The 22,500-nt window shown below is 45.8% G+C and overlaps 1 protein-coding gene across 2 annotated transcripts in view; it reads left to right on the top strand.

Moving 5' to 3' along the window:
* nrip1b (nuclear receptor interacting protein 1b) overlaps positions 1-15,260 on the top strand; it is a 40,653-nt gene extending 25,393 nt beyond the window's left edge. For both annotated transcript variants that reach the window (XM_080435173.1, XM_080435172.1), the window contains one exon: positions 8,777-15,260. In XM_080435173.1, the coding sequence (XP_080291299.1) occupies positions 9,189-12,974 (3,786 nt within the window). In that variant the 5' untranslated portion in view covers positions 8,777-9,188 and the 3' untranslated portion in view covers positions 12,975-15,260. The remainder of the gene's footprint in view (positions 1-8,776) is intronic.
* Positions 15,261-22,500: the final 7,240 nt, after the last annotated feature.

The raw sequence follows: 22,500 nt of genomic DNA, 5'->3' as shown, positions 1-22,500 counted from the left end.
CACATCAGCTTTTATGTGACCTTGTTGTGTATTTGCTCATCTGTGGCTTGTGTGTATGTGTTTCTGGGGCGAGACACTGCTGGGTTGCTGTAGGCTTTTTATTTTGACCTCGTATGTGTGTGTGTGTGTCTGTGTGTATGTGTGTGTGTGTAGGGGTGTGTGTGTGTGTGTGTGTGTGTGTGTGTGTGTGTGTGTGTGTGTGTGTGTGTGTGTGTGTGTGTGTGTGTGCACGTGCGCTATTCAGTGCCTGAGTCAAGCTGTGCAAGCTCTTTTAATCCCACGCCCCGGTGCACGTAGGCTTGATTAGTGGCAGCAGTTATCTGTGCAGAAGACAGCCCGCCCTCCTTTAGCGTTTGGTCAGGTCTGGGGCACGGGGTGGGGGTGTGCAGGGGGGCTGGGTGTCAAGTCATGAGAAAGGTGAACAAGGAAGGAGAAAGGGAGCGGGTGGGTGGGGGGTTGTGTGGAGGCCTGATTAGTATTCTAAAGGAACCCTACTGCCAGTAGAGCAAATTGATTACTGCACTTTACCTGTATCAGCCTCCACAGCTAAGGATGACAAGGTACGGGAGCATGATGTGTCTCTGCGTTCGCCTCACAAACACGGCAGAATGGGTGTTCATGTTTGGTTTAGCAGAGTTTAGTTTAGTTTTTTTTTCTTAATTCCTGTTAGCTGTGTTAGCTCTGTTTACTGCTGGACACTTCCCCCCTCATTCTCCTTCATTACTGAAAAAATAATAGGGCTGCTGGTTGTAGTTTGCTGCTAGCCTCGTCTCCCTCCATCTCATTTAATGGTCAATGACTGACTGAGGGTGAGACAGATTCATTTCCCACAAGGTACGGCCCAGCGGTTGTGACTACAGCAGTGATGAGACAAACCATAGTACAATTAGTTCGAATGGAAGCAACCGCAGGCCAATTTAGAAGAAATGTTAAAGCCGTATCAAAATCTGTTTTGAATGTTTCTGTAGGTTTATAACTCCCTTCAACAGACTAGGTATTTAAAACGGAATGCAAACGAGAAAACTTTCATTATGATATTGTTTTCATAACTAACAGCAAATAGCCTAAGCAGCAAATATCTAATAAAACAGGATTTGATAATGAAAACTCACAAGACCAGACACAAATCAATATCCCTGTGTCTGCAAGCAATACATTAGAAGTTGCTTTGTTTTGTGGTTTATTTCCCACAAAAACCCATTGTTACAATATCTGCCCATAACAGGTAGGCTAGTTCTTTACTAAAATTTGAAGGTAAGATTATTTATTTTTCTCTTTTTTCTCTTTCAGAAGCTATAGGAAATATCCTAAACATCTCTGCTGTACAGTTTAAATAACAGTAGTGATGTCTCAGTTCATCTAATCATTCATCTGTATCGTCTGTGTAGAAACATGTTCCCTATTTACGGAATTAGGAAGTTTGCATTCAACTCTTGCCTTTGGTCTGGTTTGAACCATGAAACCTCAAGTCACCAGCAGCACATAACGCCAAATTTCTCTTTCTAATCCACCGTTTTTACCGTTATCCATTTAAGGCATATTTTCGTCCACTGACTGAGTGACTGAAGAGTGAACCACAAATAGTAGCTGCACTAAAACTACATGAGCTAGGTGTGCTAACCACAATGTTGTAGTGTTAAGTTATTGTTACTCCACTTCGATACAGACTATGAACTAAATGTGCCTGCCTAGTGAATAACCCCCTTCGAAGCATGAGTTCTACTGTGCAAACTGTGTAGCCAAATTCTGTAGATAAGGCAGGGTCTTATATTCTGATATAACTTAACAGGTTAGGGAGGACGCGTTACTTGATCCCAAACAGGCTGCCTGTTAAACTATGGTGCATTTAGAGCTGTACAGACGAATCTCTTAACCCCCCTCAGTTCAGTGTTGATTCACAATGTGTTGACAAATTGCCCAGGTCTGTAATGAGTTCCTGACAAGGGCAGTTGTGGACAAACAAACAGTAGCCTCCACACATCTTCCCTTCACCTTTAGTGCAAGAATGACCCTGCTGTATAGTTAGCAAGTGGAACAGCCTGTACTACAGGCCCTGTAGATGTATTAGCCAAAACGGCTTGTGTGGAGGCAGTTTACAGGTGAGGTAGAGGCCAGGGGGAATGAGTGTATTTTGTTGTAGAATCTAGCCTCCATGTGATACAGGTTTACCTGTGATTGAAGTCGAGATCAAGGAGATCTTACACCAAGACATCATTTTGCACGCCTTAGCCATGCAGTTCCTAATAGAGAAGGATCATGTAAAGCTTTTCTTTATACTGATTCTATATACAATTTACAATTACAATGTAGGCATTTAGCAGACACAACAGTGTCAACTAAGCCTGAACCCAAGTCAGTCAACAACATGGTAAGCGGTTGAGTAAGTAGACTGCAAAGAAAAAGTGCCACAAAGTAACTGGGATAGCATTGAAGACATTCAACAAACCTGGCATCTGTCTCAATAACATGCTATTTAAATAACAGACTTGCCATATGTGGACAAGCAAACAACATAAATCTATCTAATACTGTACGTTATAATTTATATCTATCATACTGTTTCCCCATGACATTTCTGAAGCCTGGGGCACACTCTCCTAAATTGACAGGACACAATGGATTGCAACTTGTGTCATGTTACAGCTCAGTTAATGGACTCCATGCACACACCGCTTGTACACATTGCATGTCGATAACAAAAAATATATTTTAACAGCACATATTGACACATGCGGCACAAAGACAATAAGACCCAACAGTGGTCTTATAGTTTTATTATCACATGCCCATGAGAAATGGCATGTTTTAAATGGCTATTTCACATGTAAACGGTTTCATTTGAATGGCCCAAAAATAAATTTTCATAATAGTCTGAGCTCTTCCGTTGTCACGTCTACAAATCTGAATACCTACATTAGAAAATTAAATCTAACCCTATTAACCCCGATTATAAATGTTCAAGAAAATATAAAAATGAGTTATTATCTATCAGTGTGCATCTTACTATGCAATGCTTGTATGAGGTAAGGCTAGCTTCTATTAGCCATCTGATCCATTCTGTGACAGTTCCATGACAGTTGCAATCAGCTTTGTCTGAATTTAGCTGTAATTGTATGATTATAAAAATCTATATTTAGTCTGAACATTTCCAAACAGTTCATATTTATCAAAGGTAATACATTCCATTCCTGGTGTATGTATGTAGGCTTTATATTTATGGACAGCAGATGAAAAAAATACTTTTGGCTAAATATCACATTGCATTTACATCACAGAAGAGTTGGTATTATGAATATGTATTGTCCTGGCTAAATATATGAATAATTTCATTGAAATGTCCTGTTCATTGGCATAATACTCATGGCCTGCCAGCTTGAATGGAGTTCAGCTGCCTGAGACTTTTTCCCAAAAGGTTAACGCATAATCATTTTAGACTTTGGTAGGCTAAGTGTAGCGTACCTAATTGAATAAAGAGATTAATTTAATTGTGTGCCTTTAGAATGGAACTGTAGTATGCTTACTTATGCAAGAGAAGAAAACAGGGGAAAAAATTGTTTGGATGAATGTTATTAAATGGCTCGTCACCATGTATTGTTCCTAGCAATGCCATTCTCAGCCTCTCTGAGAAAGCTTTTTGATGATTTAAAACAAACAGGAAAATTTGGTCGATGGGAGCATTATGAAAGGCTAAATTACGGCAGATACACATCAGGTCACAGGCCTTCCTGCGCCAAACCGCCCCAAATTGCTCCCAGTCACAATCAGGTAAATTCATTTTTAACCCGATAAAGACAGACCTTGCTGACTCACGGCGATGGCCGCTTAGAATTGATGCCAGGGATATTATGGAAATGATTCATTAAAGGCCAAGGTTTTTAGCTGAGCCCATCCAGTGTTTAGGGCAGCCTGACACTGGGACATTTGATCTCAATAGCACAATGGGCCATTTCCCTCAAACACTGCCACCACAACCAGCTTCAAAGGCCCAGCGCTTTTGGCATGCTGGCCATGGGGCAATCTGCTGTGCTGCCGTGTTTACAAATGGAAAATGTGTGCTGCTGTGGGGGAAATGGGTAGCATTTTGGATAGACGATATAAGTGCAAGATTACCTCGGAGCCCAATAGAAACAAATCGTGTATGGATTGATAGTGGCCACGGCTCATTAAGAAGGAATGTGTGTGTTTTAATCAATGTACTAATTCCAGGCCACTCAGGAAATAGCCCTTGGGTGGGTCTTCCAAATGGCACACAAATATTTACCGTGGACACAAACATTCTTTGTGCGCATGTCTGTGCCACCCTGGGCAAGGTAAGGGAAAGACAGCTTTGCCCAGGTGCTTGGCTGTCAGGCTGCAAGGAGAAATGGCAATATCATCCAGGGTCACTTAGGTTTTTGACTGTGTCCCCCCGCCTGTCAGCTGGGCTCTGAATCGTTTAGATGACTCATCATCTGTGTGCATGAATTCCCTCTCTCTCCTCTCTCTAACACCCTCATTTTCTCACTCAACCCCGGGAACTCTTTGTACCAATGACTACATAAGTTAGCCTAAATTCCTCTCACCACCACTTGTCCAAGGCTCAAGCCTGATTTATACGCAGTTGCCTGCCAGTGTCACACACTGAAAACAGCAGATCTACAGATCAGCGTGTCGCAGCGCAATGTGTTGTGGGCTTGTAGATCTGTTATTTCCGGTGCACAACCCGAAGCGCAACCAAGTATAAGTCAGGCATCAGCATATGTCAACGAGCTGCGGGAATCGGGTCATGTTTGGCCTGATACTGAAATGTTAGCACTCACTCATCACGTGATGTTTGTCACGTTTCCTCACGTTCACGTGTTAAGTGAAGAATACCCCCCCCCCCAGGATGCTCTGGGCTACTTAATACAAGAGGTGTGACTTTTCAGACTTAATGTATCGCATGTCATTTATGTGGAGTAGGTCCACGGGTTTGTGTGTGTGTGCACATGTGGGCGTGTATGGACTATGCATGACTTGTTTGGTCAATGTATCCTTAGAAGTGGGTCAGAGTGCCCTAGTTCCCATTCTCTCTCTCTCTCTCTCTCTCTCTCTCTCTCTCTCTCTCTCTCTCTCTCTCTCTCTCTCTCTCTCTCTCTCTCTCTCTCTCTGTGTGTGTGCATCTACTGTATATTCCAGCATTATTTTGCCCAGATTGACTTGTCCATTAAAAACATTTCTTGTTCCAGTGCCCTGCTGTTTGGTAGCATGTTGTTCTCTTGTTTACCTCTCTCAAGGTGAAGGAGGAGGGGGCTTTGTAGTTTGACTTTCCTGTTGTGCATTTGAACAACTGCATTTGGTCAGGTAGCTTATGTTTTGTCTTATTTAATCATGTCAGGACCATATCGAATTTACAAATAGCGGTCACGCTGCATGTGTAAGTGAGCTACCCTGTTGAGTATGTGCAGCAGGGCTGGGCTGCAGATTACATGATATAATAGTGTTTAGGCATCGCCTCTCCTTTTTAAATTCCTTTAACCTTGACTCCCCCTTTAATGCAGGGAGAACACATCTGCCAGGCTGGTGTCAGACATTAGTAATACACACCACTCGGGCAGCATTGTCACTTTTTATTAACGCCCAGAGCTTCGCATGGACACCAGCTGTTGCATCAAGTGAAAAGCCTTGGCGGCATGGATGACCTTGACTTTAACTGCGGCTCCTGTGGCTCTTCTTCGCCTTTTTAATTCTTTTGTTTGGTCTCATACATTTTAAATGGCTTAAATGGATTACCATTCCTGACAATGAAGGTCATTTAGGAACTCTCATTTTAAAAAGGGGGCTGGGGTGGGGTTGCGGGGGTTTGTGCGCACGTGTGTGCGTGAGGGTTGTGACGGGGTTGCGGGTTAATCCCGAGGCCAATGGGAAATGAAGGTCATACTTTTGAGATCTAATCCGTGACATCTGCATTGTGACATTTTCGCGTCAGTGTTCTGGTAATGCCACAGAGGAAATGGTTGCGAGGGCGCGGTGACCTTCTTGTTCCAGGTGTCTCCTAATGCGAGCGCGAGAGACGCAGAGAAATAGATAGAGAAAAGAACAGCCGGGGATCAAGGATCTCTCACCCCCATCACTTGCCCTCCCTCTCGCATGTGGCCCGCCGTAGTAAAAATCACTTTAGAATGTGCCTGCTCTGTCATTGGCTGACATTGTCAAAGATAATGGATAATCACCACGGTAACCGTAGAGCAGCTCATTGGCCGCTCCGGTGTCCCGTGGTGGAGGAGGGAGGGGTCAGGCTTTTGGGGTGCCACCACCAATGAGATGACATGTTAACAGATGTGTACGGTCATTTTCAATGTATACACCAGGGGAGATAATGTAATAGTAATACACACATCACACGTCCTGAAAGGGGAAAAGGAGGGGCCGTATGCTTTAGGGGCTCTATAGAGGACAGCTCCTATATTAAGGTCATTTGTTTGTTCACAGAGCACTTTCGGTATGGAGAGCATATTTCTCTTGCCCTTGCTATTGCAGGGCTTTTTTTTGACACCAGCTCTGTCATTAGACGTGTCTTTCAAGAGCTTGAAGGTCTCCACTGCCTTTGTAAAGGCTGACTCATACTTTTATGCGATATAGTGGATATGGTAGCTTTGTTTTGTATAGGCTGCATATTATGGAGTGTTATGCTGGCCGTGCGCAGCCCGGGCTGTTCTGTGTTCTTTGTTTTGAAGTTTTGAATTCCTAAAGTTCATTGCCAGCAGTAAAGAGATTAACAGGATTTCAAATGTTGACACCATGTCCGTCTCTTCCTCATTGGTATTATATTCCTTAGATTCACCAAATCAAGGTGTTTATAATTTGTGTTCTGAAGTAAGTAGTAAACATGTATGTGTGTGTGTCTGTGGTGATAAAAACATAGTGTTTCAGGGCATTCCATTTTAATTGTGTTAAGCTCACTGGCGGGAAAATAGCTCTAATCCTGCCATCTAAGATTAGCAGGACAGCAGACGTCAGATGGCCCAGTGTGACCAGGTTGGCTTTTGTTGTCAGATTTAGGTCAACAGCTTATGCCTGGCCTTGAACTGTAATTGATGCTGATGGGCCAATCTAAATGAAGCAATTATTTATTCATGTTGGCCAAACATATTAAAACTTACAGAAATGAAGGGTCTCAAACAACCTGTTGAGTTTGAAGATGACTTGAAATGTCCAACCCTGTTCTTTTCTTAGTCTGTTATTGCACGCTGATCAAATCTAATCCAGTCTATAATCTGTGCTCATTTTCAAGGTGGCATTAATAGTGCCAGTGCCACCTCATTGCCCTTTTAGCTGTGCCAACCTGTGGGCAAAGTCCACAGGTTAGAGGATGGATTTCAGCTGGATTAGGGGCCTGCTGCCCTTGTTGTGTTTGATTTTGTTGCCTCGCCTTTTGAAATATTTAGGCTAGAGAAGGCATGGCTATCATGGCCTTTTGTCATAATCAAGGACTGCTGTCCTGTGGTGTGACCTGCTATGTTAGTCCACTCAGCGGACACCAAAGGTGAGAACAGCGTCAGGAAAGGACATGGGCAGCAGCTGAGGCTGAAGTGGAAACTCTGTATTAATTAACCTTTATGGGATACAGCCGGGACTGTCGGAGGTGTCCTGTATCCACGGAGACCACGCTGACAGGGTTCAGAGCAGAGGTCTCCCAGGGCACCGTCAGTGACACTGTCACGGCTACTGGCACAGCACTCACCCCAGTGTCACTGGCTCTGCCCTCCTGACAGTGGCATGGTGTGACAGGTGCACCTGATCCTTATCCCCCCACCAAAAATGCGCGCACGCACACGCACACGCACACGCACACGCACGCACGCACGCACACACACACACACACACACACACACACACACACACACACACACACACACACACACACACACACACACACAAATAAACACACACTCACACACTTTTGCTTTTGATCGTCTGGCCAAGACTGCCTGTCTGTTAGCTTGATCCATGCTGTGATCTGGGGTTTCCTTTGTACTGCGGCTGGAGACAAGACTCCATATCGCACCAAGTCGATTCAGTTCATGTTTTGTGACCGTCTTCGAATTTCAAAGCTATGCGGGCTCAGATCACAGAGGACTGGTGAGGGATTTAACCGGGCAGGTGTTGATAACACTAGTACCCTGGAAAGATACCGTGACCACAGCGCTCTTTCACTTGGACTATTCTCTGAAGTGTGTGTCTTTCCGTATGTGTACTCGTGTAAATGTGTAAATGTTGCTGTATATGTGTGCATGTGTATGCATGTTTGTTCAGATTTCAGACACAAGGGTTGTATGGTAGCATGTAGGTTGGTAGGTGGCAGCTGCTGTGTGCAGAGCCATGGTTGTGTCATGGTGAGATGCTGCTTAAATGCGTAAGGAGTGGGTGGATGGTGGGTGGTTTGGGGAGGGGATAATCCACTGAAATGACAGGCGGTATAAAAAAATTATTCACAGCACTCACAGGCCCTTCACTTTTGAAAGACACGTATACACATCCCACTGAGGGGGCTTACAGCTCAAGACCTGAATGTTTTGAAGGCAGTGGGCTTGCATCTTCAATTTGGTTCCAATCAGGCCTAATCTGCATTTGTCGTCTGTTGGGGCGGATGCGAGGGAGAGTAGGGAGGGAGACAGAGAGAGCGTGTGCATTCAGTCTGAAATGTTGCTAAGTAACAGAGACGGCGGACAAGGTGTTGAGATGAATGTGATGTAGTGTCTTGCAAGTCCCTGCTTCTAAATTTCTCCCTCTCCCTTTCTCTCTCGTCTCCTCATAGGTCCCCCGTGTGAGGGCAGGAAAGCAGAAAGAAGCCACCGAGGGAGCCACCTCTGGGGCCTGGAGACAGACTTTCCAGACATCCACCACCACGGAATGCGTCAACATCTCTGTGGCGAAGTTCCGCTGACTCCCTGCTTCCTACCCACTTAAGGCTGGAGCCGGCCTGTAGGCACACAAGAATGCCGGGGAGGGCTGCCACCCGTCCCGGAATGGCTCCGTCCGTGTCCACCGTTGCACGGTTTTGCTGAGTGTCCCCACTTTAACATCAGTGGACCCCGCCCCCCCCCCCCCATCCCCCCACCTTTTTCTTGGTGTTTTGGAAATACATGCCACTGTCAATCAAATGACCTTGAGGACATTTGTTTCCCGGTAGCAGTGCTGAACCATACGAGGGGATCCTAGTATTGAACATGACTCATGGGGAGGAGCCTGGCCCTGAGACACACAAGGATTCAGCTGTTCTAACTTATCTGGAAGGTTTACTGATGCATCCAGTGGTGGCCGGGCCCGGGGCCACGGCAAGCAGGAGGTCCGAGGCTGCCCACAGCAACCAGGAGCAGGCCGACAAGGGCGGCCACCCCTTCCAGCTGCCAAACCATGGCCCCGCTGCCCCCAAGGCTGGCAGCGCCAACGGGCCCTCGTTGGGTGCCTCGCAGCACCTGAAGAAGGCCCGCCTTCTACGCCTGGGCAACTGGAGCGAGCCAGGGAGCCAAAGGCTAAGCTCCCCCGCAGCAGAGCTTAACGGTCAAGGGGGGAGCTTGCAGAACGGAGCCCTGGAGGCGTCTCCTCACGGTGGGGAGAGCACCCTATTGGCCTCTCTGCTCCAGTCCTTCAGCTCAAGGCTGCAAAGTGTGGCTATGTCACAGCAGCCCAACAAGCCTCCTAGCGAGCGCACTCCTCCATCTAAGACCCCGCCTGCGGACAAAGAGCCACTTCCCGTGTATGGGACAGCATCCAGCCGTCTGAAGGGTCTAATGAGGAAAAACAAACTGCAGAACCATAGCAACACGCCTTACAGCCGTCGGGGTCAGTGTCAGGACAGACCCCCAGAATCTCCGCGCTCCACACACAGCGCCACGCCTCCCTCTGCTCCCGCTGCCACTGACGCTGTGTCCTGTGCAGACCGCCTGAAGGCAGTGGCCAATATGGTGAAGATCCGCTCCAGCCCGGCACCCTCCCCTAAGCCCAGTGTGGCCTGTAGTCAGTTGGCCCTGCTGCTTTCCAGCGAGGCCCACCTGCAGCAGTACTCCCGGGAGCATGCGCTCAAAGCCCAGCTCTCAGGTCGCTCTGCCAGTGAACGACTGGCTGCCATGGCAACCCAGCAGCAGGGCCAAGACCCAAGGTCACCCAGTGTGGAAGAATCTCTGCCGGGAGACCCGGGCACACTGAGCCCCTTAACCCCCCAGAACGGGACAATGTCAACAACCCCGGTCACGACGACACCCCCCCGAATGTCCCTCCCCAGCCCACGGAGCCCTTCCCTGCTGCGGAGCCTCAGTCAGAGCTCTCCCACCCCTCCGCCACCTCATACCCTGAGTCACACTCATACCCCGAGTCGCACTCATACCCCGAGTCACACTCATACCCCGAGTCACACTCATGCCCCGAGTCACACTCATACCCCGAGTCACACTCATACCCCGAGTCACACTCATGCCCCGAGTCACACTCATACCCCGAGTCACACCCCGAGTCACACTCAGAGCCAGCCGCCGAGAGAGAAGCGAGGCTTCGATTCGCGTCCAACGCGCCCGCCCCAGACCTGCAGCAGTCTACTGCTGCTGCTCCTCAACAACCACAACAACCAGAAGCAACTGACGAAGAATGGCCACCTGGAGGACAACTGTAGCATCCTGCCGCCCAGCGGAGCCTCTTCGGTCACTTCGGACAGTGAATGCTCCACCCAGGAGAGGAGCCTGGCAAAGGACAGTAGCGATGCAGAGAGCTCATATTCAAGCTGCTCTCCCATTGACCTCTCCATGAGGAGCCGAAACAAGACCCAAGACACTGGGCCCAAAACCTCTTCTTCCACTATTCTCTGCTCCTCCTCTTCCTCAGCCTCTTCCTTCTCCTCCCCCTCAACAATGTTTTCATCTCCCCCAACTGCTTTCTCACCGCCCTCCGTTCACTCCGCGGCCTTTTCCTCCTCCTCTGCTGCTGCCTCCTCTGCCCCTGTTACTCTTTCCTCCTCTTCGTCCACCGCCTTCACCTCCTCACTGGATAAATTGACAGAGTCAATGATAAACAAGTGGAAACCGGAGCCTTGCGGGCCAAAGGTCTCAAAGGGCAAAGAGATTGAAACGAGCCATGACCTTAAATCCCATCCTAAGGTCACTCTCATGCAGCTCCTCCTGGAGCGCAGAAATAATGAGAAGGTAAACAAAAGTGTCACTAATCCAGATTTGCCACTTGACGTAACCATGGCCAGCATGTCTCAGGGCCATCCAAAGGGAGCGGCACCCTGGGAAGAGGCTAGGACAAAGAGCCCCATGGACCAGCCCGGAGCCGCAGCCCAGCCCCTATGCTCCCGTAACCGAGACACCAGCGGTGCACTGTCCCCCTTCTCCTACCCATCCCCCCACGTCCAGTCCAGCCCATTGGATCTGTGTAAGTCCAAAGCCTTCCCTGCTGAGAAGGCTTCGGAGCCTGCATTTAGTGCCAGTAAACTGTTACAGAACCTGGCCCAGTGTGGCACGGCATCGCCCTCTCCACCGGCCCCCTCCGGCAAAGGGCTGGGCCATGAGGTAGATGCGGGTAGGCCCATGGCACTTTTAGAGAGGCTCAGTGCCCCCGTCCACAGGAATGCGGCCACTCCGCTCTCTGATGGGCCCTCCGGCAGCGGCACGCCGTTCAGCCGGAGGGACCCTTCGCCCCCGTCCTCCCAGATCGAGAACCTTCTCGAGAGGCGCACAGTGCTCCAGCTCCTGCTGGGGACGGGCCCGTCTGCTGCCGCGGGCGGCCGCAAAGACAGGCTCACAGGGAGCGGCAGGAGGAGCGTGGAGGCAGCAGCAGGCTGCTTTGAAAAGACACCCGGCACCTCTGTCATCTGTGACAGCTCCAATGGGCCTTCGGTGGCCGTGAAGGTCAAAACGGAGCTTGTGGAGGAGATGGGGCCGCCCTCGGCCACGTCTGAGGAAATGGGCGGCAGAAAGAGGCAGGGTGGCTACGAGAGGTATAGTCCCGTGTGCGAACCCCAGCAGGACTTCAAAGCGGAGCAGCCACGGCCTGCAGAGGTCATAGCGAAATATGGCCTTCTGAGCCAACTCCTAAAACAGCAGACTGCTACCTACTACACCAGTGCAGCTGTGCAGGCGGACTTACAGCCCAGGGAGATTAAGGAGGAACAGAGGGAATACCAGGGGCCCAGCCCCAAAAAGAGACGCCTTTGTTCCGATCAAGTTGACAGCCAGAACAGTGGAAGCACTGCCAGGGCATTGGACAGTGGAGACAATAACAGTCTGACCTCAGCTATTCAGGACGAGCCTGGCCAGCAGAGGAGTCCCAAGGAGGAGGCCCCGGCCAGGAGCCCCCCAGGTGAATCTCTGAGCAGAGAGAGCCGGGGCTTCAACGTGCTCAAACAGCTGCTGTTGTCTGATAACTGCCTGAAGGAACTTTCCCAGCAGCCTCGGGGTGCACGCAGCCCTTCTCTACTGCAGGCCAATGGAAAGGCCAATGGTAGCGTTATTGGGCAACCGGTTCACAACCCCAACTTCCTCCACATGCCCTGGCACCCCCACGGTTCCCTTAGCTCAGGGCTTCCTGGAAATCTCAGACCCCTGCCGACCCCCCCGACGGGTGAAGCCACGCTTCACTCCCCGTGGGGCCGCCACCCAGCAGCACAGTGGCCAACTTCGCAAAAACGGGACCCGCCAACTCTAGTCAAACAAGAGCCACAGAGCCCGGTGCGATGGACTGGGCAGGAGGAAGAGGAGGACGGCTGTGACTCTGACCCGGACTCTCCGCGGCTGACCCGCTCAAACCCCATATTATACTACATGCTGCAGAGGGGCAGCGCTCAGCTGAGGAAGGAGGTGAGGGATCAGGCGGAGGGGAGTCAGCCTGGGGTCCGAGTTAAGGAGGAGACCATCAGTGATGTGCATGCTTATGAACACAGACTGAGCTCCACCCCACACTCACCTTCTCACAATGACAAGCACAGCCACAAGAGCCAGCGGCTGAGCCAATCATCTGAATAGACTTTTGTCAACTACAAAAAAAAAAAAGTGAAAAAAAGGGGGAAATTATTACAGTGATTCTTTTGTAACTGACTTGCCAAATTGGTTTTGCAGTTTGATGAGAATAAATAATAAGAATGCAAAAATAAAAAAGACAATTTTTGAACTGGAGGAATTACGCTAATTCAAGTTCAAAAACATGTTTTCATTATTTTCTCAATTTTAAATGTTGTGGTTATTGAATGAAACAAAATAGGTGTTATCTCAGCAGAATGTGTAATTGATTTCACCAAATTTGCAAAATCGACAAATTTAACTTGGACCATTGCTATAACCATGCAGTATGTATTTTCAAATTATGAATCAGAAAGACCTACTTTAAAAATTAGTCTGGTTTTACTCCCATAATTAGTGTCTGAAATGTACACATATCACTAAGCTGTGTCCTCTTTGTTGCCTGCCATAAAACATTTAGAAAAAACATTTCAAGCATTTCAAGCAACATTTATTATTGATGAATCCAAAAATTCTAGCGCTCAGTTCAGTGAACATTTATTTATTCCCCCATCAGAATCTTTTCCTGACTGACAGAGACCTATCAATTTTATATCAGATTCTAAATAAAGACATTCTCAACAAAGCACAGCAGTCTATTACAAAAACATGCAAGGTAGAGACATTCAAAGGAGGACCTTGAAAATAATATTCACAATGCAATAGTTTCAGATGGGTTCCTTCTGTGATGAATGCTTTATTTAGCATTTCCTCAAGAATCTTGGTAAGGTAGAACTACAAGTGAGTTGACTATTTGTCAACTGGAGATTGGTCACAATTCATTGTATTTTCCTTTAATCTGAAACAAATTAGACTGACAATTGACAGTGCAAACTCAAGGTAAAGTCTTATCCGATTGTGCTAGTTTTGAGTAGTTACTTACGGGTCAAAAGGCTGTATGTGGCGCATGCGGTTTAGCAACTGTAAGCAAGCATCAATTGTTTTGGACAGGTTTCTAGAGCAACAGTTAGAAGACTGCTGGATCTGTTATCTTTGCATCCTCACTAAACCACCACATTTTCTCCCCGTACGAGCCTAGATATTGAGTTTTGAATAAATACCTCTGCTCCTACATGAAAGTGTAGCTTGTGGAGTTTGCACTGTAGATTTTCAGTCATTGTTGTCCTTTGAAGCATAAGTTAATGGCATGTAATGAAAAATGTCAGTATTGTTATCCGTTGAGACTTTGACAGTTTGTGAACTTCTTTTTTTTCTTTTATAATTTCTTGACTCTTGTGCTTTATGGACACCTGTTATTTTTGTGAGAGTTTCTTTACACAAAAAAAGTCAAAAGAATTGCATGAAAATAAAGAGAAAACTACAGGTACATTTTTTCAGTGCATCTGGATGTGTGTACCTGCCCCCAAATAATCACCTAGACATGTTGCTGTCTTGAGGGATATCTGGTATCTAGCTCCTTATTTTGATTGTACTGTATTTTTTTCAGTATCAGTTTTAGTTCCGCACATTGCGTTATCCATTTAGTCTTGTGATCTTTTTAATACATATACCTATGAAGTATGTTTCTTCTATTATTAATACATTTTCACAATGGTTAAATATATTTGTGTAAATAGTACTTTCATTATGAAAGATGACTATTTTGTATTGTTGAAGAAAAAGATATTACCCTAGTTTTTAATGCCCTGATATGTAAATATTATAATGCGTAATAGTGTACATAAAAGGCAGAAGATGTTATGCCCATCTTTTTTTTTTGTTGGTTTGTTCTTTGCATGTGTCTCTATGTGGTAAATGATAATCTATCCTGCGCTGTGTTGTGTAATAATGTCTGACTCTCCTCACTGCTGCCTGTTGCATGCAGACGCATGGGAACTACCTGTGTATCCCTAATGGTGATGGGGGAAATGTCAAGTCTTAAAATAGGTCTTTTTATTATCACAGAGAGAGGTTCATTTAGAACATGAACAGTCCCTAAATAACTACCGACTGTTGAGCAAGTTGATAAAAATGTGTGAAAATAAACGTGCATCGAATATTTTTGTGATTTATTTTTCTTCTGGTTAACAAGCTCGGTGAAAAGAGCTCGGGGCTATAGAGGAGGATTGACGTACAATCATAGACCTGCATTGTGCATCTGAGAAATAACATTTGTAGCAACAAATGAAAAAAAAAAAGATGTTTCATTTTCCATGTGAAGACCTAAAATATTATTTCTTTTTTTTATGTTTTCATTTTTGGTGTTCATTTGCACTGATATCTCAAAAATAAAGTACTAAAATGCATGACCTAGTATGAATGTGTTTCCTTTTTTTCGATGCTTTTCCATTTCTAAATCTAAATTGTTCTTCTACTTCACTTCTCACTTCTCACTTCAACAAAAGATATGGAGTTGTCACATGCTACCTTTAAGCTCACACAATCAGTTTAAGACTGAAAAAAAGTAACCAATAATAATAACGCCACTGTTGTTATATATTTATATTCATGTTAATGATTGCTCGTAGTTCGTGTGATTTGGAGATTTCAGATTGTGTCTAAATAAAACCTGATTCAAAGGCTCCTTTGAGAAACCAAAGACCAAAGACCATGGTCATTACTATAGTTGAGTCAGAGGATGTCCTGTATTTTCCCCAAAACTTTTGCTTCTGAGTTGGCTGCTGTTCATTATAATGTGAAGTCTTAACAAAGGCAGGAAAGGCATTGAGGGGAGGGAGGACACCTGGAGGTCAACAGATGTGCCCTGAATCCATGCCCAAGGGTGTTCCTTAGAAAATGGAACATGCATCTTTTATTTAGACCCCAAAATAGATAGCATTAAGCTTCATTCGTATAATGTGTCCCTTGATGAAAATATGATTTTCAGCTGAAAAACATGCCGCATCGCGTTATGTGTCTACTATTTTGGTCGAGGGACACGGTCGCGCAACAAAGAAGAAATGAGCCCTTATGCAGCCATGAACACCTGAACTGCTGTGTTCTCTCACCATGATTATCCAATCTATAATTATCTGCTTGGATAGAGTAAAACAGCCTCTGGTTAGAGACTATCCAAAGGTGAAGAGGAGTTCACGCCAAACTTTCCTTGCCCTGGGTTTTATGAAGTCCAGCGGGTGAACAGTTGGCTTTTTGTCTGCAGTGCACTTTTGAAATCCAGCAGTTCCTCAGTCCAGGCTTCCTTTTTATTTAATCCTCCCCATGACTGACTGCGCTCTCTTTAAACTCCCTGTAACCTTTCCCCTCGGCGAACTTCTCCATTTCAAGATTCTTATCAAGGCTGAACCGCCAATAACCCCTTGATTTCCTCCAACTGCTAAAGCAGCGGCAAACATAAAGGAGGGAGTCACAAGTTTAAGCCGAGGTCAAGGTATAAAACTTGACAATCGGCTGTTTGTCTGTGGTTTCTCTCTTTGATTTCCTGACCTCAGCATGGGGCCAAAAGGATGTGAACGTTGCACAGCAGGCCACCAATGACTGAAATTAAGGCCAAGGACTCTGAAGGCAGAGGACTGGCATTTCATAGTCACAAGGTCTCTGAAACAATTTCCTGGCATTAAACATGTTAATCGCCGACAACAACATCCTGGCTGGAGCTTGTATTATTTGGCCAGTGATGAATATTCTATAGCCTTATTGTAAATAAGTCTTGAAGAGTTAACAATCACACTCTACTATGTTTGTGTGTGTATGTGGTCTTTAGCATTAGGGAGAAAATGTTTTATGGTTATAGGTGCGACACTTTGTTTATTCACATTGAGGCCATAGAGAGCTGACACTTGTCATTGGTTGTCATGGTGACTGGTGTGATGGATGTGCTCACAGATGTTCAATCACCCGGGCCAATACAAGTGTTTGAACCTTGAACACATGGTTTGACCTTAGATGTTATGTAAACACACACACGCATGCACGTATGTACACGCGTGCGCGTGAGTGAGTGCACACACATAATTTTATTATTTTATGGGTCAGAAGACCTTATATAGTATCATTCAGGTAGAGGATCATTTGTTTTAAGAGCTTAGTTCCTGCCAAGTAACGTAACTGTAATATATCCAGTCAGACAACAACAAGGAGGTTAAACACCTGGGGAAACTCCTGCACAGAGAAAAGAGGTCAAATTGGTTTATTTTCCCCACCACTCCAGTTCCCCAGTGGGCCTATAGCTTTTGAAGATGTACCTCTTTGTGAAGTCTGTTCTTTACCCCCTGGGGTCATGACCTCTTGTCTCCCCTTGCCCTGACCTGGCTGATCCTGTTTCCTGGCACAGGATCAATTGTTGGCCTGCAGCTGTGACATACCCCCCCATCATCCTATATACCCCCACTACAAGGCCATTCTCATAACATTTCCTATAAATATGGCAGCATGGTTTTACTTGTCCCTTTTAATCACACTAGATAGCCTTTTAACCTGTTCTGTCTCCTAAGCCTCCTCGTCAGCCTGAATAAATATTGGGATAATTATTCATAAATAATTAATCATCTTGATGTGATGAGCCTTAAGTATGAGGCCAGTTTGTAAATATGGTCAGCCAGGCCACAGACAGAGTGAGGAGTCTATTCACTAAGACATTGAATTCACCAGGCTGTAAAAAGAAAATCAAGACTAAAGGGCAAGGGTTCACCAGTTTTCATTATTGATAAGGTCAAAGATATGCCTTTTGCTCTGCCTGCATATTGATGGTCAACTGAATGCATGTAAACAGAATGAATGAAATATTGATGATGAGTGAAAGTCCCTGCAGTCCACAGTGCAGCCTGACGGCTTGAGGGATCTTAGCTGACATTGAAAGAACATGGCTGACATTTGCTATATCGGGTAAGTACGGTAAATGTTTTACAAACTGGCCAGGGAGAACTTGCGATTTCAGTCTCCAATGTCTTATTCCTTTTACTTGGATCTACATTCAAAGAAAAAACAACTCCCTTGACAAACGTTTTATTTTCTTTTTTTGCATCACTAGTGTATGATATTCTTATGTGACCTCACTGACCTGATTGACCTGATTCTGTTTTTTTCCCCCTGAACTGATTCCAATAATACTGACTTCAACAACTATGTCAACAATAATTTAACCAGTTTCAACTTTGTAAATGTTCTGGTGTTCAAAATCTTCAGGAAATGTATTTGCCTGTGGTTTTCTGCATGCTCTGTCACACACCATGACATTGTGGTTGATCTGCGAGGTCATGAACTTTCCAAGTAAACATTTTTCAGAATCCCCGGTAGAATGAGAAAGGGCAGTTCAGTGTCAACCAGTCTAGCTAAGACCAGCTTGAGATGTGAACTTTGTGCTGTGGGGGATAAGGGCCATTTAGGGGGAAGCATGCCAAATTTAACTCTGTTGAATTTGTGCTCTGATGTTTCACCATGAGTGAAGGCGGACGGAACAAACACTGATGCATCTGGCATTCAGTAGGGGTTTGGTTAGATCCGAAAATGAATGTAGCATGAATATTTATAAGCCATTAAAAGTTGGACAGTGGGAAATGCAGAGAGGCAGTCTATCTGTAAGGGACATGGGAGAAGGGACATGAATATATCAGTTTGCTCTGGAAAAAGAGCGGGTTGGGTGAGTTCAGTATTGTGCACTTGGGGCCTGCTCAACCACAGCACTAAAGCACCTGTGCTATTTGTAATTAAATCATAACATCCCCTTGTTGAAACACTGCACAACTATTTGATTGAAGATGTCATTTCAGTCATGATGATGATGTTTGACAAATATTCAAGTCTCTAAAAAAATATTGTGCTTCCCATAAAACGGGCACTTAAGTTAGTTACTAATTTGATGATCAAACCACCATCACAGAAGAGTAGATATAAATAGCAAAATATGGATTGTTACTTTAACTCAGAAAGGTTCAAAATGGACAGGTCCATGTATACACCACCAGGGGGACTCAAACTCCATGAGGCTGGTAGTACCACAAATGGGACTCTCGCTCTAGGCAGCCCAGTGGTTCTCAATGTGGGTTCTGGGTCCCCCAGTGGTCCTTGAGGGGGTTCCAGGGGTCCCCAGCAAAAATGTTCATCAAAATCAGTTGAAACTATTAAAGTCTACCAGCACCAGCCAGAGAGTTAACCACCCTATTTTCCACTTTGACTATTCGAAAATAGCCGATCTACAAGCTCACAACGTGGCCCACTGCATGCTCTACCCCAGTAGGACTTGAACCCACACAATATCAAAACACTTGCAAGGAATTGTTGCATTATTTATAGGCCTATTGTTTTGTAGGCCTATTATATATTATTTAGGCCATTGCCATGGCCATACCGTAGTAAAATCATTATTATACGATTCGTTGTGATAACCAAAATAACTGAATCATTTGATTGATTGATCTACAGTAAGCTATAATGAACTATATTGATCTATCAATATGTCAGGCTGTATAGTGCTGTATAGGGGCAACGAGTCAAGTAGGCACTGTTTCAAGGAACCCTGTGTTCAAACCATAGACTGTAAAAGAGAGTGGACAGCGTTACGCCCATAGACTCTACAGGCCGTAAATTAAGCCTATTTTTCAGCAATTTCAAATCCGCCATCTTTCTATATTGCGTCATATCGTGTCATATCCGATGCACACGGAAATGAATGCTATTGGTTGGGACCAGAGCGGGGGTGGGGAATTAATGCTATTGGTTGTGTAGCTTGTCAATCAAATCATCACACAGTAGCCACGCCCCTCCTACAACATACCCTACTTTATCATCAATTTTAAAATAAATGGGACCATAATTTACCAAAACTCATATCATGGTGATTGAAAGAATACTTTAAACTAGCGACTAGAAGCATGTAGTATTATGACAATGTTTATTAAGGTAATAAAATCAAGTCTAAAGTTTGGCAAAAACCCATCCACTTGAATGGAGAGAAATTCTTTCTGACACCAGCAGGGGTAAAACAGCGAAACTACAGGCCATTCATATGAACTGTCATTTCCTATATATACTCAATTTACAACTCAGAGGCTGGGCCCTTGGCTTCAAACAGTTGAGGTGCTGCCATCAAGTACAGCAGTGGGTCCTTGAGGGGATCCAAGGGGGTCCCCCGTAAAATAAGTTAACATAGCATCAAAATCAGTTAAAGCCCTTTAACCCGATATACACTATAATACTATACTATTATGAGTAAACTATAATAATAGACAGGGATAGCTTTCTTGATCAATCAAATCCGGATGTTACGTTTGTGACGCCCACCCACCATCCACCCAGAATGTGTTGGGGGGAATTTATGTGTTATTATATAGTTTTGTTCATTTAACATTTATTTGGTTTGGAACCATAATCGATAGGGGGAACTCTACAGGAAGCACCCCCTCCGCTACTAAAGGTAAGTAAGTGAGTTTGGTGGGAGGCACATTTCTGTGAGTTACAAATAAAAGAGTGTTCCTATAAAAGGTTGTTGTCATGACTACTTCCTCAGAGCAGAAACCCACCGGTCATCATTACATTGGTGTCAGAAGTATGATCACATTAGAGCTTTTCAGGGAAGAGGCCGAAATAGAGTGAGTAGGACGCCAGTGAGCAGACACTCTCCACCGGGTGACGGTACTGGATTATACTGCAGAAGACGCCTCTCCTAATTTAAAGGCAGTGACAACTCTGCATTGGGAATGTCTGACATAGACCCCAGAGTTCTACAGCCGCTACCGTACAAACCTCACCACCAGCCAGGGACACTCTAAATGAGTATTCCTCCTCCACTGGCTTTCCTCAGGCCTCACTTCTCACTGCTTGGACATCCCAAGATGCCGAAATGAGAGATACAAGAAATCACCAATTCCATATATGGGCAGACTCTTAAATGATAGTGGATTTTAGATCTTAGATCTGTGTTTTAGGTTAGATTTTTAGCTTAGACAACTGCAAATATTAGATTATTAACTTTTGATGTATTGAGATTGAAGTTTTATATTGCAATCAGCAAACCGGCTACACGGAATCATCAGCAGCCTGTCACGGCGACCCTGTGAAGAGTTTGAGTGCCGTTACTGTTAGTACTTCGAGGAACTTAGCCCGCCAGCACCACTAGTAGCTGTTTTCCAGGACAATGACACAGGAGCAGCAACAGCCCCACAGCACCTGATGGGCCCATTGACCCACACAGCACACGCCAACAGCAGGACAACAACGTTGTCCTAAATCGCGTCCAGAGCTAGGTTGTAGCTGGTCAAGGCCCCGAATGGTCTGCAGTATCATTGCTGGATAAAGAGAGCAAACACAGAAGCCATACTATTTGCAGTGGGCCAGCCTCGCTGCCCTCAACAGCTTGCTGTACAGACGATGTCATGCACCTGAGGGTGACACACGGCAGCTCCTGCGGCCCTGTGGCCTCCACAAAAGCCCCGTGGTCCGTGGGTTGGTGGGGACCGGTTACTTCCTGATTCTACTGGCCGACTGCCAGTAAGATTTGGGTACTGCCTAGAAAGGACCTGACACTCACACACTGCAATAGTACTGGGAGGGCTCTCCTGGAACGTGGGGGTCAAAATCACTACAGCATAGTGCCAATTGATCACATCACTAACTAACTAGTGAACTATCTATACTTGGTCCTCTCCTTTTTTACATCTACAAATATCTTATATAAAAATAGCCAATGTACAAGCTGTCGAGCATGTTTTATTTTTGCATAATGTTTGCCTATTTTCACAGAATGTTTGCCTATTAAGATATGGTCAGAATAGGGCTGTTAACATTCAAATGGCTAAGGGGGCATAGGTGTATGAGTCCCAGACTAGAGCAGGCCTGTTACCATGGCAGAGAAGCTGGCCACAGAGGTATTTCTGTCATGTTGGGGCTCCTGAGGAGCTACACAATGACCTGGGGCGCAACTTTGAGGCCCAAGTGTTCCAGGAGATCTGTCGGCATCTTGGAGTGAAAAGGACAAGAGGCCCCTACATCCCCAGGAGGAGGCTTGGCTGGATTACTTCGCACATCTGTAAGAGAGACTGCGAGAGAGTAGACATGTGAACTGGTCCGCAAAGCACTTGCTGAGGCTAGGGCTCACCAGAAACGGTACCTACCTCATTGTCAGTCATACCTACCGTATGATTGCCAATGTGTGGGAGACTTTGCTCCAGAGTACTGGATGTGGGTATTCGACCCCTCCCGGAAAAAGGGGGTGTCACCGAAGCTTCACAGCAAAAGGACTGGGCCATGTATTGTTCTGTGGAAGCTGTCTGACGTCGTCTACTGGATACCAATGTATGGGGCCACAAGGGGGTTCTACGCCGAGAGCAGCTGGCACCTTACTGGCCTCTGGTCAGCATGGAGAAAAGCCTAGTGGAGGAGGACAGGCCCTCCACCTTAACGTTCCTCACCCTGGGACATAAGAGCCCTTGAGTCAAGGTAAGGACGCATAATGACTTTGTGTTGGGTGTATGGGTCACTGGGGACAGCAAGACCCCAGAGGCTGGGGCTGTGTAGCATCCTGGGCTGTGCATTGGACAGGGGCGTGGCTTCCCAGCATGCCTCGGGGGCGCACACTGTAAAGTATTGTTCTATTATTGTT

This window comes from Gymnoscopelus braueri (genome assembly GCF_963280865.1).
Source record: "Gymnoscopelus braueri genome assembly, chromosome: 8".
Classification (NCBI taxonomy): domain Eukaryota; kingdom Metazoa; phylum Chordata; class Actinopteri; order Myctophiformes; family Myctophidae; genus Gymnoscopelus; species Gymnoscopelus braueri.
Note: the sequence above shows the minus strand (reverse complement) of the source record. Positions and strands in the feature narration are given on the sequence as shown.